At 46.4% G+C, this 25471-nt stretch overlaps 2 protein-coding genes across 12 annotated transcripts in view; one reads left to right on the top strand and one right to left on the bottom strand.

Annotated features, from left to right (window-relative positions):
* The window catches only part of CALCOCO2 (calcium binding and coiled-coil domain 2), a 755339-nt gene that overhangs the window by 253565 nt on the left and 476303 nt on the right, over positions 1 to 25471 (top strand). The gene's annotated exons all lie outside the window — the stretch shown is intronic.
* On the bottom strand, positions 23437 to 25246 carry HOXB2 (homeobox B2). The gene is made up of 2 exons (XM_068261884.1): positions 24740 to 25246; positions 23437 to 24253 (listed from the first exon to the last, which is right to left on the bottom strand). The coding sequence occupies exons 1-2, from the start codon at positions 25101 to 25103 to the stop codon at positions 23598 to 23600; spliced, it is 1020 nt and encodes a 339-aa protein (XP_068117985.1). The 5' UTR covers positions 25104 to 25246; the 3' UTR covers positions 23437 to 23597.

Here is a 25471-nt window from a genome sequence, read left to right as displayed (position 1 = left end):
GACAATAACAACCTCCGAGAATCCAGCATGTGTACAGCAGCCCCCAACACCCCTCTGCCTCTCAGCCCACAATCCACCGAGCAATGGCTGAGAGCATTGTTCTCTTCACTTGCCTCACTCACCACATGACGTCACTCCCACATCACATTGCCATTGATGTGTCTGATTGCGCTGCCAGTTCATTTGCGCTGCCCCGCATGCGCAGTAGGAGCCTGTGCTGCCACATTTCCCAGTATGCTGCCGGTGGTAGAACACTAAATATCTCTGCTTCCAGACCTCCTACACTCCCTAAATTTTCTGGGTAGGGAGGGGTCCCCCCCCCCCCCCCCCGAACTACCTCTGTGCTAAATTGCAGCCCCCACGCCCCGCTGGTTCCCCAGATAGGCTTCTGTAATCTTTCTCAGAAACCAGAGGGCAGTGGGCGGGGGTCCCCTCCCTACCCTGAAAATTTGGGGAGTGTAGGAGGTGTGAAAACTGAGATATTTAGTGTTCTACCGCTGGCAGCATAATTAATTTCCCACTGAGCATGCGTGAAAGGCACAGAGGAAGGGAGCTTCCGGGCAGCATGATCAGACATAACACCAGGTCTCTAATCTTGAGGGGAGAGGGGCCCTGCGCCGAGGGGAAAACAGAGTTGCGAGGGAAGTCTCAATAGGATCCTGATGTTTCCCTCTCTTAAAGGGAACCTTAACCGTGGAGCAAAAAAAGTTTCACTTACCTGGGGCTTTCCCAAGCCTCCTGCAGCCGTCCTGTGCCCGTGCAGCTCCTCCAGTGTCCTCCGGTCCCCCGCCGTGGCTTAGTTTCGTTTTCGGCCGACTGCCAGTCGTCCTCCGGCAACGCGTCCTATTCTTCCGCATTCCCTGACGTAAAGCGCGTCCATGGAACGCATTCCCCGCCGTAAAGCGTATCCGAATGACGCGCTTTACGGCGCTTTACGTCGGGGAATGCGGAAGAATAGGACGCGTTGCAGGAGGACAACTGGCAGTCGGCCGAAAACGAAACTAAGCTGCGGCGGGGGACCGGAGGACACTGGAGGAGCTGCGCGGGCACAGGACGGCTGCAGGAGGCTTGGGAAAGCCCCAGGTAAGTGAAACTTTTTTTTGCTCCACAGTTAAGGTTCCCTTTAAGGTAAGTATCTGATTTTGTACTGGAGCTTCGGCTCGGGTATAGTTTAATGGGTTATGAGTGTTCATTGTCCAAAGAGCCCTGTGTCTGTGGCTTCAGTAAGGGTTCCTGTGGCTTCAATAAGGGCCTCAGTCTAACTGCAGTGAAATTAGTCCCTCATGAAAGCCACAGTATAGCCTTGTTCAAACTAGGCACGTTTTTGTGCGCTTTTCAGAGCGCATTGCGCTGTGCATTCTGCAAGGTATTGGTTTTCCCATGTAATTAATGTGCCTGGTTCACATCTATGCACTCTGCATTACAAAAACATAGTGTTGCATGCATTCCTGTGCGTTGAGCTGTAAAGAACACATCAATGCAAGTGAATAGGTGTGCTTTTTTTAGTGCATAGAAGCACATACAAGCTCAAAAACTCATGTCTTTTGTAGCCCTAAATAAAAAAAAATTTCATTTGAAAAAAATCATTATTGGTTGCGGCTACAATAAGCAAAACATGCTTAAAAAAATGCACCGCAACGCACTGAAACGCGCACTAAAGCGCGCACAAATGCAAAATCGTTTTTTATAATGCGCTTTTACACATTTCTCAACGCACCCAATGTAAACAAGGCCTAAGGGGATTTTCTTTTAAAGCTGTGCCCTGTTAGCAATTGGAGAGCAGGCCAGTATACAAAATATTGTGTTCAGGTTGGAGTTACAGGAGTTCTCCAATTCAGCGTGCACAAGTTTATCTTATGGAAAAGCTACATGTAACAATAGGAAACGGTACCCCTGTAACAGCATCAAAGTGAGCAGAATTTATTGAAAAATAATTCAATAATCTTTATTAAGACAACAATTTCCACATACAGTTAAAAACAATATTGTTTTTAATTGTATGTGGAAATTTTTGTCTTAATAAAGATTAATAAATTATTTTTAAATTAATTCTGCTGTTTAGTGCTGTTACAGGGGTACCTTTTCCTATTGTTACATGTAGCTCTTCTACCCCCCTAGCACCAGGGACGGATCTAGACCAAGTTGCGCCTGGGGCAAGGTCATGTTTTGGCGCCTATGCTCTTATCCCTACTGTTTATACATAATTCGAAAACTAGGTGATAGCTAGGTGCACCCCCCCCCCCAGTATAGGATAGATAGATGCCCCCCAGTATAGAATAGCTAGGTACAGGAGCCCCACTGTAGATGTTAGCTAGGTGCAGGAGCTCCTGAACACTATCTGCCGCATGACACACGTAAGTCATAGTGCCCCCATTTCCCCTAATGCCCCCATGCAGGCGCCGCCTGCGGGATACATACCGAGCCTCGTTCCAGCGAGCGCCCCAGCCGGTCTGCACAGCTCCGCATATCTTCCGGTATGCGGAGAATGGAGACTGAAGTCATGTGACGCCTGACGTCAGATGTCACATGACTTAAGCACACATCCTCCGCATACCGGAAGATATGCGGAGCTGTGCAGACCGGCTGGGGCGCTCGCTGGAACGAGGCTTGGTATGTATCCCGCAGGGCAGCGGCTGCATGGGGGGCATTACTAAGGGGGGATTGGGGGGTGGGGGGCACTATGACTTACGTGTGTCATGCAGCAGATAGTGTACAGGAGCTCCTCCACTTAGTTAACTTCTACAGTGGAGCTCCTGTAGCTAGGGAAACCCCCTGAGCGGCATGCCCGACACAAGTTTTCCTTGCCCGACACAGTGTCGGGCATACCGCTCAGGAGGTTAAACTGAGAAATAATACCCTCTAAATGAAACAAACCGTCAAAATAGTACTAATAAAGACACAAACAATCAATGCAGATCACAGCCACACGACAATCAGTAACTCTACACTTGTACGGCTGCGTTTAGTGTTGAAAGACGACACATAAGACAGACGTCACGCTCCCGCGCCCGCCTGCCAACTGCCAAGTGTTTATTTCCCCATCCAAATTTTGCCACCTTTTTAAGAATTCAACAAACTGCGCCTGGGGCAAGAAACCCGCCTGCCCCACCCCTAGCACTGTGTATAATATTATTGTTATTTACACATAATTTACATGTGTCTTACATGGTGCTGGTCTGCAAAAATGTATCTTATGGAAAATACATAGAAATCTGGATCTTCAGCATTTTGCTTCAGTTGTGTAGGTATAATCTTCTCATCCACCCTGCTTGGGAATCAAGTATGTGTTTGACACGCTGATGATGTATGTAGTGTGTTTATTCGCTATGTAGATGTTTTCCTGAAAAAGCTGATAACCCCTGAATAAAAGTCCTATTGTGGTATAACGGTAGTTAGTGACATCACTACAAATAATAACAATAATATTGGTAATTAATATAAATGTAATGCTCATTAAGTATGCACTAAACTTATACAACTGTTTTAGTAAGTTATTAAATAGGGAGAAGAGTATAGCTCATGTGTAACTAGGATTTGTGTATAGCTGCTGTGAGAGGTATAAGGTATAGAGTGAGTAGATGTGATATACACAGTGTACTAGCTATGTAGTATCCACAAGCTGCCGTCACATTACACAGTTAACATGAAGGGTTTTACAAATCACTGGGTGCTCTTACAGCAGGAATAGACACTTCTCACCGCAGACTGATGAGACTAGGACCCTCAAACCTTCACAAAGAGCCTCTGTAGGGGGCTGCACATTAAGTCCAAGAAGTGGGAGGGGAATTGATCGCTGTGTGTCATATTGGTTGCCAGCAACTTTAAAGTCATTATGACTCGAGCAGGTTCTTGTTAAAGGTTTGTATCGATAAACCGTCAGTGCTTATGTCTGCAATATACAGGTTTGGTAGCATACGTCGCCTCCCGTCTGTAGCAACCTATGCCCCAACGTTTGAAGACCCTTCTCCATCACTTGTGCAAATCCAGGCGGACCGATTCATCATCAGGACAGGACAGGTCCTTTCTGGCTCTACCCCCAGCCAGTGCTAGCTGCTTTCACACCACTGACAGCAACCGAAGGAAGTATCTCAAGTGGGCAAATGTATGGGGGGTGGGGCAGAGGGTCTTGGAAGGTGAAGTGGTCTAAAGTCAAATTCACTCAGCATTCACATATGTTGTTAATATTTGCAGAAATAGAAACTTGACCTTTTTTTTAGTTTGCTAGCAGAGTTGTACATGATGACTGGATATTTGCAGGGAACAGTGTTACCGTATCACTTCCAAAGTGAGTACTTCAGAATGAAGTGGACACCTAAACTGCGTGCAGGGCAGTTAAAGGACAATGGCCATATTTATTTCCTTTTAAACAATACCAGTTGCCTTGCCTGGCAGCCCTGTTAATCTATTTTGCTGCAGTAGTGTCTGTCTGAATAACACCAGAAACAAGCATGCAGCTAATCTTGTTAATGTCAGAAGCACCTGATCTGTCGCATGCTTGTTCAGGGGCTATGGCTGAAAGTATTAGAGGCAGAGGATCAGCATGAAAGCCAGGCAACTGGTATTGATTAAAAGGAAATAAATATTGCAGCCTCCATATCCTAATGCATTACATGCAGACTGAGGGCTTATTCACAGCGGGACATCGCGTTGTAATGCGACGTTAAATTCACAACGCAGCATTACAACACAACCCAAAAATAGGTGGTAACACACATTGATGCTGCGTTACCGTCGCATACAGTAGGTACAGTAAAGCATACAGGCAATGAATAGTATGCTTCCCTGTACCCAGTAGCGTGTGCGATTAGAGGTCACACACTGCAGCTACCATAATGCTACACGTTACAATGCAACGCTAACGTCGTACTGTGAACGACCCATAGGATTAGCATTGCGGTGCGGTAAGCTGCGTTGTAAGATTTTATAACGCAGCTTCGCAACATCCCACCGTGAATAAGCCCTGAGGCTGTGTTCCCATTTGAGCTAAGAACTGACGTTTTATGTCTGTTCCCCGCTCATCACAGGCCACACGTGGTCCGATGGCAGATGGGAATGGAGCCTTACCACCAAACACATGCGGCAATAGTGACAGTGAAGCATACTTTTCACTGCCTGTATATTTCACTGTATGCAATGCAATGTGTGGATAATATGTACCACGACTTTCCCGTTGTGTTGCTTTCTTGCTGTTGCAGGGAATGCATCGCCCACCAGGGGCAAACCCAGGATTTTCAAGGACAGGATTATTATTATTATTTAATATTTATATAGCGCCGACATATTATGCAGCGCTGTACAGTGTATATATATTGTCTTGTCACTAACTGTCCCTCAAAGGAGCTCACAATCTAATCCCTACCATTGCCATATGTCTATATTATGTAGTGTAAGTACTGTAGTCTAGGGCCAATTTTTAGGGGGAGCCAATTAACTTTACTGTATGTTTTTGGAATGTGGGAGGAAACCGGAGTGCCCGGGGGAAACCCATGCAGACACGGAGAGAACATACAAACTCTTTGCAGATAGTGCCCTGGCTGGGATTCGAACCAGGGATCCAGCGCTGCAAGGCGAGAGAGCTTACCACTACGCCACCGTGGATTCCTGAAAGGTCTCCCTCAGCCACACACAACACGGTATAATAATATGGTAGGACATCATGCTGGGAACACATAATGCAATTTGCCATCTGAACAATGGCATCGATCAGGAGCAGTTTGGATACAGATAATAATGAGGACAGTGGACATTGGCTTCAGCCGACTTTCCCCTTTATTGTCACATAATGAAGAGGAAAGTGTAGTATTCAACCCGCAGGGGCACAGGGCTGTGCTCATACCTGGCTCTGTGCTCTGTTAAGTTCCCCAGAGCTGCTCCATGCCTTGTACACACGATGCTGCTACACCTGAAGACAACTGTAGCAGGTAAAGAAAGGTGGTGGGGCAGTACATAGTGCAGGCAGCAGCACGGTGCTGTGACCTGCAGTATACCCCCAGATATTCTGGTATCTCAGTTTGTGCCTATCCCCAGACACTGAACTGGTTCGAGGGGGATTCTGTGCAGCTGTAACCCCCCCCCCCCCCTGCGTTTGCCTATTCCCACTATGAACTTAGCCTTACACTAGGAAATGTGAACTGTAATATAATTGCATGGTGTTGCAATGCTATTAAATTGTTAGCTATACTGCACTGCAACAGATGCAGTGTGAAAGTATCCTAATGCTGAGAATACATGATGAGTTTTTTCAGAACATTTATTGGCTGATCAATTTTTTTAACAAATCAATGGCTGATCAATTTTTTGATCAATATTCTAATAGTTTTTCTGATTGATTTCCATATACTTCTATGAGAAAAATCGATCAGAAAAATGAACAAAATCATATTGGACCTGTTGGAAATGATCTTTCGAGCCATCTACAGTAGCTACCAAAAAACCTCACTGTGTATTCCCAGCACAAGGGTCTACTTACACTATGGCCATAACATTTTGGTGCAACGGACAAAATAATCATATTGCAGCACAATGCAATTATATTCCAATGGGGCTTCCACAAGGATGCATTTGCAGTGCAGTGCGACAATTTCCATCAGAACAACGCGCATCATGCTGTGCATTACCAGACAATGCGCGTTGTCATGGTTGCGGCGAAAGCAGAAGTCTGTGGACTGTATGCTGCACTGTATGACTTGCATCACACCGGGATCAAGCAATGTGACTTTTTATTGCCATTGCGTTTTGATCTTGTTTTTCAGGATGCACAATGGGTATAGTGTGAACATACCTGTATACTTAAAGTGACCCTATAGTGAGAGGTAGATGGAGATTTCCATATGTATTTTGGTTTAAACAGTGCCCATTGCCTTGCCATGCTGATGTTTCTGGTTTCGGCAATGTCTGAATTACACACCGGAAGCAAGCATGTAGCTGATGTGGTCATTCTTGAGGACTTCCTCACACTGTACGTGTTCTTGTGCAACATGTATGGGGCTTGATTCACAAAGCGGTGCTAACAGCACGCCTGTGAAAACCCCCTTAGCACGTCTAAACGAGCTTTTCGCGCGCAAAACTTTACGCGCACAAAACTTTATGCGCGTAAAACTTTACGCGCACACTGCACAGAGCGCAGGGCGTTCCGCGCGAAGTGCCCATTAAAGCCTATGGGACTTTGCGCGCGCAAAACTTTGTACTTTATCCGGTGCTACCCTGCTTTGCACCCTGGTTAGCGTGCCTGGTACTTATCCGTTAGCCGGGCGCATCCGGCAGGTGGCGCTAATTACTATTCCCCCTCCAGGCCGACATGGATAGTAGGGAAAGATGTAACTCTGGTGGAGTTTTGTCGCCATCTAGAGGATGCGCCCGGCTAACGGATAAGTACCGCGTGCCTAAAGACTTTAGACGTGCTAAGTAGGTTAGCACCGCATAGTGAATCAAGCCCAATCAAGGACAGCAGAAAGCACATAGGCTAGACATTCCCGCTTATGTGGTGTGCATCAATGCTTTCCCGCAATACACTGCTCACGCATTTTTGTCTGAACACAGCATTGTCCAATTCAGTGTCAATTAAGTTCAGCAATGGAAAGCAATGCAGGTGCCATTTGTATAATGCTTGGCCACCTGTGTTGCATAGTGTGAACAAGGCTTACAAGGACTGTTTTCACTTGCAATGTATTTTCCTCTGTATGTTTTGCCATACACCATGTGCATTTATATGTAGAAAAATGCATGTTTTCAGCAGCAGCAATATGTATAATCTTTAAAAAAAAGATGTGAGTGGTGCCTGGAAAGAAGCAGCATGGTGTTGTTGTTTTTCCCACACACAAAGAAACACAATAGATGTAAACCAGTCTATTGATCAACATAGGCTAAGAGATACAGAGTGGGTTTTTTTGTGTACAGTACAAAAATGCTCAAAAGCACATTAAGGCTAATTTCACAGTGGGAGCTGTGTGCCATTCACTGTAAAAACAGGTATGCAACAGAGGCAAAAAGCTTCATCGCATCTTGTGTGAGCGTTGCACTGCATACAGTGAAGCAATCGGTCAATAAAAAGTATGCTTCACTGCCACTGTTAACCCCCTTGCCGGTCCAATTCCCGTGTCAAGGGGGCAGCAGAGCACTTTAAAAAAATAAATAAAAAATTTTTAAATTATGTAACGAGCCCAGGGCTCGCTACATGATAGCCGCTGAGCAGCGGCATCCCCCCACCCACTCCGATCGCCTCCGGCGATCAGAGTAAGCAGGAAATCCCGTACAGAACGGTATTTCCTGCTGGGCTTCTCCGGTCGCCATGGCGACGTGGCGGGATGACGTCACCGACGTCATGGACGTCGGGACGTCAGAGGGAATCCCGATCCACCCCTCAACGCTGCCTGGCACTAATTGGCCAGACTGCGCAGGGGTCTGGGGGGGCGGGGCGGCTCGGCACGGCGGGTAGCGGCGAATCGGCGGGTAGCGGCGGCAATCGCGTACCACCACAAGTCCAGTGAGTACCTTTAGGATTTCACAGGTCATTTTGCGACATTTGGTTTCCAGACTACTCACGGTTTTGGGCCCGTAAAATGCCAGGGCGGTATAGGAACCCCACAAGTGACCCCATTTTAGAAAAAAGACTCCCCAAGGTATTCTGTTTAGGGGTATGACGAGTTCATAGAAGATTTTATTTTTTGTCAAAAGTTAGCGAAAATTGATTTTAATTGTTTTTTTTCACAAAGTGTCATTTTCCGCTAACTTGTGACAAAAAATAAAATCTTCTATGAACTCACCATACTCCTAACGGAATACCTTTGGGTGTCTTCTTTCTGGAATGGGGTCATTTGTGGGGTTCCTATACTGCCCTGGCATTTTAGGGGCCCTAAACCGTGAGGAGTAGTCTTGAAACCAAATGTCGCAAAATGACCTGTGAAATCCTAAAGGTACTCATTGGACTTTGGGCCCCTTAGCGTACTTAGGGTGTAAAAAAAGTGCCACACATGTGGTACCGCCGTACTCAGGAGAAGTAGTATAATGTGTTTTGGGGTGTATTTTTACACATACCCATGCTGGGTGGGAGAAATATCTCTGTAAATGACAATTGTTTGATTTTTTTTACACACAATTGTCCATTTACAGAGAGATTTCTCCCACCCAGCATGGGTATGTGTAAAAATACACCCCAAAACACATTATACTACTTTTCCTGAGTACGGCGGTACCACATGTGTGACACTTTTTTGCAGCCTAGGTGCGCTAAAGGGCCCAACGTCCTATTCACAGGTCATTTTGAGGCATTTGTTTTCTAGACTACTCCTCACGGTTTAGGGCCCCTAAAATGCCAGGGCAGTATAGGAACCCCACAAGTGACCCCATTTTAGAAAGAAGACACCCCAAGGTATTCTGTTAGGTGTATGGCGAGTTCATAGAAGATTTTATTTTTTGTCACAAGTTAGTGAAAAATCACACTTTGTGAAAAAAAAACAATAAAAATCAATTTCTGCTAACTTTCGACAAAAAATAAAATCTTCTATGAACTCGTCATACCCCTAACAGAATACCTTGGGTGTCTTTTTTCTAAAATGGGGTCACTTGTGGGGTTCCTATACCGCCCTGGCATTTTACGGGCCAAAAACCGTGAGTAGTCTGGAAACCAAATGTCTCAAAATGACTGTTCAGCGGTATAAGCATCTGCAAATTTTGATGAAAGGTGGTCTATGAGGGGGCGGATTTTGTGGAACCGGTCATAAGCAGGGTGGCCTTTTAGATGACAGGTTGTATTGGGCCTGATCTGATGGATAGGAGTCCTAGGGGAGTGACAGGAGGTGATTGATGGGTGTCTCAGGGGGATAGTTAGAGGGGAAAATAGATGCAATCAATGCACTGGGGAGGTGATCGGAAGTGGGTCTGAGGGGGATCTGAGGGTTTGGCCGAGTGATCAGGAGCCCACATGGGGCAAATTAGGGCCTGATCTGATGGGTAGGTTTGCTAGGGGGTGACAGGAGGTGATTGATGGGTGTCTCAAGGTGTGATTAGAGCGGGGAATAGATGCAAGCAATGCACTGGCGAGGTGATCAGGGCTGGAGTCTGAGGGCGTTCTGAGGGTGTGGGCGGGTGATTGAGTGCCCTAGGGGCAGATAGGGGTCTAGTCTGATAGGTAGCAGTGACAGGGAGTGATTGATGGGTAATTAGTGGGTGTTTAGGGTAGAGAACAGATGTAAACAATGCACTTGGGAGGTGATCTGACGTCGGATCTGCGGGCGATCTATTGGTGTGGGTGGGTGATCAGATTGCCCGCAAGGGGCAGGTTAGGGGGTGATTGATGGGTGGCAGTGACAGGGGGTGATTGATGGGCGGCAGTGACAGGGGGTGATTGATGGGTGATTGACAGGTGATCAGTGGGTTATTACAGGGAAGAACAGATGTAAATATTGCACTGGTGAATTGATAAGGGGGGGGGGGGTCTGAGGGCAATCTGAGCGTGTAGGCGGGTGATTGGGTGCCCGCAAGGGGCAGATTAGGGTCTGATCTGATGGGTAACAGTGACAGGTGGTGATAGGGGGTGATTGATGGGTGATTGATGGGTAATTAGTGGGTGTTTAGGGTAGAGAACAGATGTAAACACTGCACTTGGGAGGTGATCTGACGTCGGATCTGCGGGCGATCTATTGGTGTGGGTGGGTGATCAGATTGCCCGCAAGGGGCAGGTTAGAGGCTGATTGATGGGTGGCAGTGACAGGGGGTGATTGATGGGTGATTGACAGGTGATTGACAGGTGATCAGGGGGATAGATGCATACAGTACACGGGGGGGGGGGGGTCTGGGGAGAATCTGAGGGGTGGGGGGTGATCAGGAGGGAGCAGGGGGCAGTTTAGGGCATTAAAAAAAATAGTGTTGACAGATAGTGACAGGGAGTGATTGATGGGTGATTAGGGGGGTGATTGGGTGCAAACAGTGGTCTGGGGGGTGGGCAGGGGGGAATCTGAGGGGTGCTGTGGGCGATCAGGGGGCAGGGGGGGAAATCAGTGTGCTTGGGTGCAGAGTGCAGACTAGGGTGGCTGCAGCCTGCCCTGGTGGTCCCTCGGACACTGAGACCACCAGGGCAGGAGGCAGCCTGTATAATACACTTTGTATACATTACAAAGTGTATTATACACTTTGTATGCGGCGATCCGGGTGCTAGTAACCCGCCGGCGCTTCCGAACGGCCGGCGGGTTACAGCGCGAGGGGGGCGGAGCCAGTCGCCGGCGGAGGATCGCGACGCTCCGCCCATGCCCGTACAAAGACCGCCGCCTCTGTGCATGCGACGGTCCTTGCGGGATCCACTTGCCGGCCGCCTCTGTGCAGTGGGCGGTCGGCAAGTGGTTAAAAGGCATTTTATTGATAAGATGTGAAAATATTACATAAGAGAAAAGCTGGAGAAGAAGTGATTTGGGCCCCATAGTGTAAATGCATCCTGAGGGCCCGTTTCCAATAGTCATGTGCTATGCGGAAACCACACCACATCGCAATGCAAACAAACTGCAACCAATTCACGTCAATTAAGTCGTTTCCAATGATGTGAATTGACTGACGTGATCGTCGCTATGCAATGCAGGGGAAGTTATGGATACTGGGGCGAGAATCTAGTGTGTATACCACCGAAAGATCCCAGATCTTTTTCAACATCTGATGCCCAACCTACCCTGGGTGCATTGTTCTGATATTCACCCCATACACTGAAAGGCACTTTGTAATGTTATGTGCGTCATCCCTGCTCTCCCCTCCATAGCAATGGACAATTGTTAGGCTCTAGGCTAGTGTATAGCGTAATTGCCACCGCACCAATGGCTGCAGACGTGCAACAATCCCCTCTGGAGTCATGAGATACTGTCATTCACTCCATACGATTTGCACCATCTTAAAACGGTTCTTTATTAGGCTTTTTTTTTTTTTAAATCACAGCATTTTAAAAATTTCATCTGTGGGTAAGTCAAAAGTGATAATTTTTTGCTTGTGATTTTTGTAAAAAAAAGCCTAATGACCGTTTTAAGATGGTGCAAATCGTCTAAATTTAGCGACCATAGTTGGAGGGGAACAGCGAACCGGGGAGCCCCAGGTGAGGGAGGGGGGTCTGACCCCCTCCCCACCGCTGTGCCCACTGCTCCCCCTTCCTAGTGGCTACCCTGTCCAGCTCGGCGGTCCCACCCCCCCACGGCCAGGTGGGCGCCGCCCCCCACTTCTGCCGCCTGAGAAACCCGCCTCATCCACGGCCCAGAGGGCTACAATGAGGCCCCCCCCCCACAGCCTCTGAGCCGACTCCCAGGACCCATCCTACCACACTCCCAGTCACACAAAATCATTAGGTGTCCATCATATGTCTCCAATAGCATTGTTGGGAACCCCATTATTCCCCTCCTCCTTCCCCTTACAAATGTGTACATACATTGGGGTCTTACCTAATCCAGGTAGGAATTGTACAGACAAAAGACAAAAGACTTGGCACTAGACGCGGCAGGTGGGCTGGAGCCACTGGTGCTATAGGGTACGTGCTGCTCAGGTGCAGTAACAATTTTCCGGAAGAGAAGAAAGAGAGGCACCGTACCTATGTTACACCTTTATTGGGTTCCAATGGACATCACATATGCGGTATGCAGTGGGGGTTAGGTGAGGCCTGACAGCCGTTTCGCGTACTAACGCGTCATCAGAGGCACTCTCAGTGCCTCTGATGGCGCGTTAGTACGCGAAACGGCTGTCAGGCCTCACCTAACCCCCACTGCATACCGCATATGTGATGTCCATTGGAACCCAATAAAGGTGTAACATAGGTACGGTGCCTCTCTTTCTTCTCTTCCGGAAAACTAATCCAGGTAGGACACAGGAGGCAGCACCATGCTCTACACTTCAAACTCCTCCTCACAGAACCTCTCTTCCTTGTTCCCTGCAGGCATGTATGGGGTCACCATAGCTGGAGGGGACACACACATCTTGGGGGCCCCTACAGGCATGGCCGTTTCTACGGCCGTGCGGGGGGCGTGCCGCCGCCCGGGGCGCTGCTGGGAGGGGGGCGCTGTGATGGAGGGGGGAGCCGCAGCCGCGGGGAGGGCAGCCCGACCTCTCCCTCCCTTCCTCTCCCCGGGCCGCCCTCCGTGCGATCCCCCCTCGGACTGCAGAGTAATGCGCAGGGAAGCGCTGTGCATAACTACTCACCTCGCTGGCTCCAAGCGCTGCTTTCTCACCGCCAGTCTCCTCTCTGCCTACACGCTGATACACACACACGCTGCTTCCTGTTAGCCGGAAGCAGCGTGTGTGTGTGTGTATCAGCGTGTAGGCAGAGAGGAGACTGGCGGCGAGAGAGCAGCGCTTGGAGCCAGCGAGGTGAGTAGTTATGCACAGCGCTTCCCTGCGCATTACTCTGCAGTCTGAGGGGGGATCGCACGGAGGGCGGCCCGGGGAGAGGAAGGGAGGGAGAGGTCGGGCTGCCCTCCCCGCGGCTGCGGCTCCCCCCTCCATCATGGGGGGCACCTACCTAACCTATACTGGGGCAGCTACCTATCTAACCTGTCCTGGGGGGCACCTACCTAATTAACCTATACTGGGGGGCACCTACCTAATCTAACCTATACTGGGGGCAGCTACCTAATCTAACCTATACTGAGGGGGCAGCTACCTAATCTAACCTATACTGGGGGGCAGCTACCTATCTAACCTATACTGGGGGGCACCTACCTATCTAACCTATACTGGGGGGCACCTACTTATCTAACCTATACTGGGGGGCAGCTACCTATCTAACCTATACTGGGGGGCACCTTCCTAACCTATACTGGGGGGGCAGCTACCTATCTAACCTATAGTGGGAGCATTAACTTATCTAACCTGTATTGGGGGCACCTACCTACCTAGCTAGTCTATACAGGTGACAACTATACTGGCTACCTATATTGGAGGCACCTACCTAACTAACCTATACAGGGGGCATCTACCTATGTAACCTATGCTGGGGGAAGCTATTCTGGCTACCTATATTAGAGGCACCCACCTAGCTAACCTGTACTGGGGGCACCTAACTATCTACCGGGGACGCCTGCCTATCTAACCTATACTGTTGGCAACTATACTGGCTACCTATACTGGAGGCACCTACCTGGCTAACCTATACCGGAGGCAACTATATTGGCTCACCTATGCCTGGCTACCTATATTGGGGGGACCTATAGCTGGCTACCTATACTGGGGTACCTATTCTAGGGGAATCTATACTGAGTGCAACTAGACCTGGCTAACCTACACTGCGGGCACCCAGGCACCCATACCTTGCTTCGGGGGGGGGCGCAATTTTTACACCCTCGCCCTGGGTGCATTTTACCCTAGAAACTGCACTGCCTACAGGCTCTGGGGCCCTGGGGCAAATGCCCCATCTGCCTCTATGGGAGCGCCGGCCCTGATTCCTCTCACTACAAAGTCACAAAAGTATTTAAAATGAGGTATCAGCAATGATGCAGTATAATGGAGCTAATGATTTTAATTAAAATACAGGCATATGACTGTCACTGTTATCAGAAAGAAATGACTCATCACTGGTCCTCTAATAGAACTGACATACAATTTACAACAAGAGAGAAAGAATGGAATCTGCTAGGGCCCGGCACACTGTTGCGCTGCTCTGGAATGCAGGTGGCTGTGCCTGTTACAGAATCACAGGACACCTACTTTGCTCTCCACTGCAGTGCTGACCCCATTCAATTACATTCAGTAGAACAGCACTGCATTGTGCACAGAATTCATGCAGCAGCTCATTGTGGAAATGCCTTGAGGTGCATCGCATAAGTGTTTCTGATGCCTTTACATATCACACATATAGGGCTGCTGCACACCAATAGCGCTTCTGAGCGCTTTTCACATTGCCAGTGCTTTGAAAAGCGCTTGGCTAATGTTACACTATAAGGGTGTTCCCACAGGAGCATTGTGAATTTGCAAAATCGCAAACATGCTGCATGTAGCATTTTTGGAGTGATTCATCTTGAATGAATGAGTAAAAAAATCATTCATTCATAAATTTCTCTGAAAATTGCTTCACAAAATCGCAATCACAAATTGCTAAGTGTTACCCATTGCTATTGCAATTTTGGTGTGCACTAGCCCTAAGACATGTTGTTGAAATCAGCACAGCAACACAACAGTGTGCACATGCCTTTAGGGCCTCTAGACACTATGCACATTCCATAACATGCAAGTTATACAATGTATTAGGCCACATTAACACTGGTGCCTTGCAGTATAGCATACTGGCCGATTTTGCATGACAATGCACCACCTATAGCACCGTTCACAGTGCAGCGGGTTCATTGCGATACAACGGGGTGGGGTATAGTAACACACTGCATACAGTGCATTATGGCAAAACAGGTACAGTGACGCATACTTTTCAATGACTGTATGCTCCACTGTATGCAACTCAATGCACGGAAAATGTGCAGTGCCACTTTCCCAATCCATTGCGTTCCTGCTGTCACAGGGAATGCAACGGCCATCTTTAATGTGCCCTTATGTGCAGAGGCGTATCTGGGTAATATAGCACCTATGGCAAACACTGCAATAGTGCCCCATATCCATTTGCACCTCATATCCAATTGCGCCCCAAATCCATACTAGAGATGTCCATCCAGGATGGATATCCAGAGGTGTCCACACCAGTATAGGTAGCCAGAGGTGCTGCGGGTATATGTAGTAAGAATTAGCCCCCCAGTATTGTTATTCAGGTGTATCTCCCAGCATAGGTCACCAGAGTTAGCCACCCAGTATAAGTAGCCAGATAGCCAGAGGTCGCCTTCTAGTATAGGTAGCAAGAAGTAGCACTCCCAGTATAGGTAGGCAACCAGTTTACTTTGCCCTCCCAGCATAGGTAATTAAATGATTCCCCCTCCCCCCAATAAGTAACCCCACCAGTATAAGTTGCTAGAATTAACCGCCCAAGTATAAGTATTTATACAGTATGGTGGTGAAGCAGGAGGGAGGAGGCAGCCATGGCACCCATGGTGCTGTGGCACCCATGACACAAGCCATGCCTGTACACCTCTAGATACGCCTCTGCTTATGTGGGAGTTTTTAATGTGTGCATTATGCTATGACTACAGTCACCTCCATTAAAACATATGATACCAAACTAAAATACATGCAGAAGTGTGTTTAAAGTACATTGTCTATTACATTGTACATAGTATATTATTCAAACATGCGAACATGGGCCAGCACACACTGAAGCTGGTTTACTTTTTTGTACCAATGTCTATATTATGTACCCATGTTTGCCTTCCAGTGGCTTTAGCTAAGGATCTGTGGGCCCCCGATGCAAGTTTTACATTGGGGTCCCCCAAGCACTCTATACATAACAATTGATAGGGCGCACCAAAACCTGCAAATGGCAAATACAGTGTCAGAGGTGCAAAAAGGGGATGGGGAGCAGTTTGTTAATGATTACCATTATTCAAAGTATCTATAGAAGCGATTAATAACAGCACAGGACCAATAAAGAGCTAATACTTCTGGCCCAAGGGCCCCCGATGCGGTCGCAACCTCTGCACCCCTATTGCAGTGATGGCTAACCTTGGCACTCCAGCTGTGGTGGAACTACAAGTCCCATGAGGCATTGCAATACTCTGACAGCTCTAAGCATAACTCGGGGAAGCAGAGGCATGATGGGATTTGTAGTTTTGTAACAGCTGGAGTGCCAAGGTTAGTCATCACTGCCCTATTGCAACGCCCCTGTTGCCTCCTCTTTTGTACAGTACCACCAAAGACATATATAAATCAATAATAGTAATTTAACTTTATAATTCTCACCAGTTACTGTATCTGGATTAGAGATGTCGCGAACCTTCGATTTTCGGTTCGCGAACCCCGTTCGCAAACTTCCGCGGAAGGTTCGGTTTGCGTAAAAGTTCGCGAATCACAATAGACTTCAATGGGGAGGCGAACTCTGAAAAATAGAAAAAATTATGCTGGCCAGAAAAGTGATGGAAAACATGTTTCAAGGGGTCTAACACCTGGACCCCCAGGTGGCGGAGTGGGATAGACACCAAAAGTCCTGGGGAAAAATCTGGATTTGACGCAAAGCAGCGTTTTAAGGGCAGAAATCACATTGAATGCTAAATTGCAGGCCTAAAGTGCTTTCAAACATCTTGCATGTGTATGCATCAATCAGGGAGTGTAATTAGAGTACTGCTTCTCACTGACACACCAAACTCACTGTGTAACGCACCGCAAACAGCTGTTTGCGTAGTGACGGCCATGCTGGACTGGTGCGCAACATGGCCAGAGAGCAGGCCGTGGCAGTTTTCCAGCCCATATGGTCGCCGGGCTGTGGTAGCTCAATGATAGAACAACAGTGACTGTCAAGCTGATCAAATTTGGTCTGTCCACAATGAAGCAACAACCTTATTATCTTCTTGTATGTAGGTAGGCATAGGTAGGAGTCCCAGTATAGGTAGGTAGGCATAGGTAGGTGCCTCAGTAGTTAGCTAGGCATAGGTAGGAGACCCAGTATAGGTAGGTAAGCATAGGTTGGATTCCCAGTATAGGTAGGTAGGTGCCTCAGTAGTTAGCTAGGCATAGGTAGGAGACCCAGTATAGGTAGGTAGGCATAGGTAGGAGTCCCAGTATAGGTAGGTAGGCATAGGTAGGTGCCTCAGTAGTTAGCTAGGCATAGGTAGGAGACCCAGTATAGGTAGGTAGGCATAGGTAGGTGTCCCAGTAGTTAGCTAGGCATAGGTAGGAGACCCAGTATAGGTAGGTAGGCATAGGTAGGTGTCCCAGTAGTTAGATAGGCATAGGTAGGAGACCAGTATAGGTAGGTAAGCATAGGTAGGAGTCTCAGTATAGGTAGGTAGGTCCCCTAGTATAGGTAGGTAGGTAGGTGTCCCCGTATAGGTAAGTAGGTGCCCCAGTAGTTAGGTAGGTGTCCCAGTATAGGTAGGTAGGCATAGGTAGGTGTCCCGGTAGTTAGCTAGGCATAGGTAAGTGTCCCAGTATAGATAGTTAGGCAGGGCCTGGCTGGCACAGTAATAACAATTACCAAGGTCCAGCTGCAACAGATAGGGCTGTATAATGTCAGTGTCAGTGAGCAATGAGCAACACACAAAAAAAAACACATCAGGAAAACATTAGCTCTCAATAGAGCTGTTGAGGGGTGCTATTTTAGCAATAACAATCAGCCAGGAGCAAGCCAAAAGCCTAACTAGTCTTTCTCTAGGAGAAAAAATCTGCAGCAGCTCTCCCTAGTCTGTCTATTTGCAGCAGGTACACGAGTGAGTGTCATGGCCAGCGAGCCTGCCTTATATAAGGGGGGGTGGGGCTCCAGGGCTTAGTGTAGCCTGAATGGCTACAATGTGCCTGCTGACTGTGATGCAGAGGGTCAAAGTTGACCCTCATAGTGCATTATGGGCGAATCGAACTTCCGCAAAAGTTCGCCTGGTCCAGGCGAACGCGAACCACCACAGTTCGCCTGGAACCGTTCGCAGGCGAACCGTTCGCGACATCTCTAATCTGGATTTCCTGATTCCGGCCCCGCCACCGAAAAGAAGAGACCAGAGGCGCGTCTCTGATTGCTCATAGAGAAGCACTTATCACTTTTTCCTTTAGGAGGCGGGGCAATGGACAGAAGTCAGACAAATGGTAAATATAATAAAGTATTATTGTGAATCCTAATCAGAAGCACTGTACAGTTTACTGTACAGCGCTTCTAAGCGCCGGGGAATCGCGTGTCACAATCGCACTAGGAAATACTGCACACAACACTGTGGCAATTTTAAAGTGCTGCAGCGATTCCTAGTGGGTTCCAGGCCTGAAACTTGCCTCAAATTAGAAAGGCTTACATTCCATATGGGCCTTTAGTATTATACTGGAGGTAACATGCCAATATACTAAAACGAGCTATAATCAGTAATGCAAGTATATTGCATTGATTGTTAGTGTCTCAATTGAAAACATTTAAAGCACACTTAAGTGTATAAAAAAGCTCAGTTGTTTGTACATCTGAATAGGGGACTATGCCATTACTTTCACTTATTTTTTGCCATTCCAGACAACTGCTCTTTGGAAGAGTCAGTCATGTGACCCACATATCCCTTCAACATTTATGGCACTGGTAGCAGACTGACTGGGCTCGGCCAAATAGCACCTATTGCTGTCCAATTCTTCCTTCAGATTATCTCAATAATAAATTCTTATTATTATGAGACTCTGCTATAGCTGCAGTGCTGGCTACAAAGTGTTACTTGTACTTTAGTGTTACTAAAGAGGGGAGGAGGGAGGGGTTAGGGGATCAGTGCTCACAGTGAAAGAGTCTAGGCTTGAGCTTACTCCATCTCCTTTCTGAGTGCCTCGTGTGATTGATGATGGGGTAGGAACAGTGGCGTAGCTAGAAGCTATGGGCCCCGGTGCAAGTTTTACATGGGGCCCCCCAGGTACTCTATGGATAACAAGTGATATGGCGCACCAAAACCTGCCAATGGCAACTTCAGTGTCAGAGTTGCATGAAGGGGATGGGGAACAGTGTGTTAAGGATTACTACTAATCAAAGCATCTTTAGAAGTGATTATTACAAGCACAGGACCAATAGATAGCTAATACTGTGATAGAGGGTGGACCCTTTGGGGCCCCGATGCGGTGGCTACCTCTGCACCCTCTATTGCTACACCACTGGGTAGAAATTGTTATGTATAATGATATGGGTAATGTATAGTGAATTGTGAAGTGAGTAAAGTATAGTGTTCGTAAAGTGATATGGGTATTGGGTAACATGATTTTAATTACAGAAGTAGGTAGCAAAAGCTCATGTATGTGCTGTAGCTCATGTATGTGCTGTTCTTCCACAGTACCATTGTTTAGCTTGCCAGGCTATGTAGCTCTCCTCTGCAGAGGGTAGCAATGGTCAGGCCCCTTTTCCACCAGCGCGTTTGCGCTGGCTGAATCGCAAAACCGCAAACCGCTAGCGATTTTACAATCGCTACGGTTTGCTTTTTAACATAGGAATCGCGGTAGGTCATTTCCACTACCGCGATTCGCTTTTGTCGGGAACGCGAACGCGCGGCGGAGCGATAATTGCCGCGATTTTGCTATGCAGTGCATAGCATAGCAAAATTGTGGCCGCAAACGTCGAGGGAATCGCCGGTTTTGCGATTCAGCAATCGCTAGCGTTCAGCGTGAACGCTAGCGATTGCAGGTGGAAAAGGGCCCTAAGGGTAATGGCTGAAATCCCTGGCTGTGCTCATTAGCTGCTTTATCTGAAACATGTGGCTGGCTACAGAGGATTAAAATCGGTTATCATATTTTTAAAATCTGTTCTTGGTGATTAAATTATTTGCCTGATGATCAGAGTGCCATCCCTGCCTCATGCAGCCCCTATGAATTCAACATGTTAAAGAACCACTACAGCGAAAACAGTAAACAGTTAAAATCTGACAGAACTGACAGGTACAGAGCAAACAGGGTCCTGGACTAGTCCATCTCCTCATGGGGGATTCTCATGGTTTTCTTTTGCATTCAAAAGCATTTACTAAGTTGTAGTTGCTGAGTCTAGCTGCCAAAATAGTGTGCAAGCAAGTAAGGAGGCTGGCTGGTATCTTACTTGGCAGTCAGTCTTAACTACTTCCGGACCAGCAATCTCTGCCCCTTTAAGGACCAATCTTCAGGAGCGACGGGACCACGTGGCAGCGATTTTTTTGAAATCTACATCCTCTCAGAGCCGCACAGCCACAAGCAGGATGTAGATTTCAACCACGCTGGTCCGGAAGCAGTTAAGGTGGCCACTAACAATACAATTTGCTGAACAATCGTTTACGAACGATTCTTCGTATAAACTATCGGAAAATTATCGTTTGGGACCACTAATGGACAAAAATATCCTAACCAATGTGATCAGATTGATGGGAGCGATCTGAATCAGATTGATTTCATTACTCTAATTAGATTGGTTAGGAGATTTTTTCCATTAGTGGTCCCAAGCGATTATTTCCGATCGTTCAGTGAGTTGTACCGTTAATAGCCACCTTTACCAACTGCCAGTCAGGAAATACATTTGAAAGCAAAGAAACCCCTGAGGAGATGGACTTACTTTTACTGCAACTATCCTAACTTCCAATGCCCTAATTCTAAAACATTATAACTGCAACGCCAGACTTGTGCCCCATCATTGCAAAATCCCTAAATACACATCCTAGTGTACTTCCCTCCAGTGTAAAATCTCTCTACCACCCGGATACACCAATACCTCATCCTCTAACCATCACATCACACATTATTACACCATGTAGACCTTTATGCCTCTTTCACAGGAGGACGTTGCGGTTTGATGCGACGTTAAAGTCGCAACGCAAGTTACAACGCAACGCCCCAAAAAAGTTGCACTGCAACTTAATTCCCCGTTATCGTCATATACAGTAGAGCATACAGGCAATGAAAACGGTTTCCAAGTCATTACTGAGCATGTGCAAACAGTCTAACACAGCTAATAACGTGTATAACGCACTGCATGCAGTACTTTCACTTAACCTGCAGCGCTAGACACCAACGCAACGTGTGCACTGTGAACAGGGCATTGATTTTTTTCACTGCAGTGTGTTATTCTGCGTTAAATGTTGTTTTAACGTGTGACTTTAACGTCGCACTGTGAAAAAGGCCTTAAGGCTCATAAACACATATCCAATTTTCATTGGGCAATCCCTGACCAATTTTGCCACATCCATGTAGTATGAGGTCCAACAGACTTTGACTTATTTACAAAGATTCTGTAGATGATCACTCATACTACATGGAAGTGGTAAAATTGTCCAATCACTGCCCAATCAAAATGTGATGTGTGTACCAGACTTTAGGTTTAGCAGAAGGACATTGCCAGTGGGTACCCTCAGCTCCTTCGACACACCCACACACATATATATGGAAGGGGGGGGGGGGGGGGGTAGAGACCCAGTATTAGCATTTCCTTCCCTGCTACTTGCTTTTGCAATTATACTCCATTCACTCACTTAATTTATATCCCCAAAACAAGAGAAGAGTTGATTGCAACAGAAGACTGTAACAGAAGTTTAAATGTAACTGAAGGGATCTCACTGGCTGCCTTACTAAGCGCCGCTTTTACACTTCAGGCCTTGTAATATAACCAGCTGAGCGCATTGATATATGTACATCCGGGTAAAATACATCAATATAATTTATGTGAGATCTGAATAGATACGAATGCCCCAATTCCTCTATAATATAAACATTTTACATGAGACTTGTGCATATCTGGGCGATAAAATGTGTCTCCGGGGGGAAATTTGCAGGCTATTAATATTTGATGCACAGATGTTGTGTAGATACTAGTTTACAATGCATCCCAAGCTGACTAAACCGGACCCCCAAAAGAAAGACAAAGCTCCCCTTTGACTGATAAACGTCCCCCATTACACAAACTTCACGTCCTACCCTGTTATATTTGGCTACGCTTTGAATTTTATTGCAAAAAAAGATCATTTTTTTTCCTGGCTGAGAGTATGATTTAATCAGCAGACTTGCTCTGAGGCTGTGTGTGGGTGTGTGCATGGTACAGCTCATTGTCTGGCCTCTTCTGGCAGCGCCATTTTGAGGGCCCTCATCTATTGCCTTCTCCTCCAACTGAGTCTGTAGTTACTGGATAAGATAAATATGTTCTAACCTCGTCCCTACCTGCATTCCTAGCAGCAACGTATAAACCGTGCCTGTGAACTATATATAGTGATAATTCTCCCAAGAGAGGATATAATTTCTATTGTAACAGCTAATACTATTGCCTGTAAACGTTACATAGTATAACAAAAGCCTCATACTACTATCTTAAAACAGTAAATATATTTGGCCTTTCTGTAAATAGCAAACTACAAAATCTCCCGATTTACGTTGCCTCAGTATATATATATATATATATATATATATATATATATATATATGTATGTATGTATGTATATATATATATATATATATATATATATATATATATGTATATATATATATATATATATATATATATATATATATATATATATATATCATGAGTTAATATCCCAAAAATAGTTGATGTTCATTTGTAATATATATCCCTTTATAATTGGTGGTTTCTCTACAATCTAATATCAGCAATCTCGACATGAATAGTTACAATGATAATTATATTCATATTATCAAGATGGGCTATTAACTGAAAAGTATGTGCAAGAAAAAACTTGTCATGATTGTACGTTTTATTAACATCGTAAATTCTCGCACACAAGATATTATAAAGACAAATATTTTTTTAGCGAAAATAAGGTCCAATAAATAATTATCAAATCCTAATAGAAAATGGAAAATAAATACACATAAAACATAAAATATCTGTCTAATAATAACTCTAAACGAATATCATTTTTTTTATTCCTGAGACGTCGCTAAAATAATTTACAAATCAATCCGAAGTTTGAGTCGCCTAATGAAATGTTTCCGATCAACCATTTAAATATTAAAAAAATGAATAAAATGCATATTTGATTTCTAGTGAAAGTGGTTAAATAAATATCCTAAATAAATAATATAAATAATTCCCTCGCTTGTTGTAATTTGATACTCTGGAAATGTGAACAAATAAAAGTCGATTAGAAATCTAGATTGTGAAGATCCTTGCTGCAAAGTGTGCTAGTTAGAAAGTCGATATCTTCTTGTGAGAAATGGACAGGGCTATTGAGGGCTCCATCTGAAATGTGTAGGCAGGAGTCTGACGAGAATAAAGTCAGCTCTGACAATAAGTTGTCCTGGCTTTCTGAGAGGACATTGTCCATGCTACCCACCTCTGCACTGGGCTCAGTCTCACTGGTGGGTGTGGGGTAAAGAGGACTTCTGGATGTGGATTCCTTGCCTGAAGGAAGATCCTGACTGATGGCCAGCTTGGGGGTGTCAGGCGTATAAGGTTCTGACTCCCTTAAAGAGTCATTGCTGTCCATCCCTTGGTGGTATGGTGGGCTTTCATCACCCTCGTCAGTGGGGTCACAATCCTCCAAATTGGAGAAACTCAGGTCTCCGTCTTGTTGATCTTTGTGTTGTGTTTGTCGCTTGTGCTTCATCCTGCGGTTCTGGAACCAAACTTTGACTTGCCTCTCAGTGAGGTCCAGCAGAGCCGCTATCTCCACACGCCTGGGTCTGCATAAGTATTTATTGAAGTGAAATTCCTTCTCCAGCTCCAGCAGCTGGGTGTTGGTGTAGGCTGTCCTCAGCCTCCTGGAGCCGCTGTTAGCGTCCTGGATTCCTGTCGGTTCTGGAAAAAAGTATTCACTTATGTTATAAATCTAGTCACACGCAGCAATTTCTAAGCTAAACATTTAACTGTTCCACTGCTGCTGCCTTAGCCAAGGATTAATATTATTGCCAGGCTAGAGTCAAGTGTCTGGCAGCAACAGGGTTAAATTTAGTCAGGAAACTATTACCCAGACCAATATTGTGACATCTTACAACAGTCATAAATAATCACAAGTGGATTTACGTCTTACTTTTATCTTTCTATTCCAGCATTATTTAATCAGGAGAACTGGTTTTCAGAAATGTAAACACCCTCAGAGCCAAATATGCCTTCCTGCAAAAAAGCAACCTTCTCTGAGCTCAGCACAGGAACAATGAATGCACCAGGAAGGTCTTCAGCGTGGCATTCGGCGTTCCAGTAAACATAACTCAGTGAGATTATTATGAATAACACAATATAATGACCCTAGACCCCCCCCCACACACACACACACTCAGGACAGACCTGCTGGGGAGCCTCCTGCAGACTCGGGCACCGAGAGAGGGGCTGGTGGAGATCCTTGGTTGCTCTTCTTGCCCGATTTCTTTTCCTTCATCCAGGGGAACTCGGTGGCCAAATGGCCAGGCTGGAGGACAGTCTGCTGGACCAGGCCATTTTCTGTCCGTTTTGGGTTCCTAGACCTCGCTTGGCTGCCGGAGCCCGGATTCAAGCTGGGGATGGTTTGCTCAAAGGGAGGAGGAATTAATGTCGAGTCCTTGATTGATGAAGTTTGAAATGTCTCCAGGACAGCAGGGAAGGACGTCAGGCACTCTGCTAGCGAAGGCTGGCTGTTTATGAAACCGATCTCCCTCTCAAATTCAAAATTCATGGCTTCCCCGGGCCAGCCAAGGGGTGGGAGAGGAAATATTAGGGTCCCAATAATCCCGAGGCCCTATTATTGTATATTGCTGATAAATCAGGCGTATGGGGACCCTGCTGTATTAAACTGGAGACTGAGCGACTTGCAGCCAATTCCTGGTCACATGACTGCAGCTGACCAATCAAACAGAAGGCCTGCTAAAAAAGAGTGCATTATCACTGAGAATTAATTCCTATAAATGTGTTGGGGGGGGGGGGGGGGTTCCCAAAACTGCAGTGTGTGTTCTCGGTGTATTATTTGGCAATGTATGTATCAGGAGAAAGCAAGTGAGAAGAGGATTACTGAGGATTTCTAAAGCAAAGGGAAGACAGAGGTAG

This window comes from Hyperolius riggenbachi, chromosome 12 (genome assembly GCF_040937935.1).
Source record: "Hyperolius riggenbachi isolate aHypRig1 chromosome 12, aHypRig1.pri, whole genome shotgun sequence".
Classification (NCBI taxonomy): Eukaryota; Metazoa; Chordata; class Amphibia; order Anura; family Hyperoliidae; genus Hyperolius; species Hyperolius riggenbachi.
The sequence above is the reverse complement of the archived record's forward strand: the minus strand, read 5'-3'. Positions and strand labels throughout refer to the sequence as shown.

Bases quoted from the DNA above. Each gene is read 5' to 3' on its own strand.
- HOXB2 (XM_068261884.1), bottom strand. From the start codon at position 25,103: ATGAATTTTGAATTTGAGAGGGAGATCGGTTTCATAAACAGCCAGCCT. The intron at 24,254-24,739 runs GTCTGTCCTGAG...ACTTTTTTCCAG, and splicing joins TGCAGGAGGCTCCCCAGCAG to AACCGACAGGAATCCAGGAC.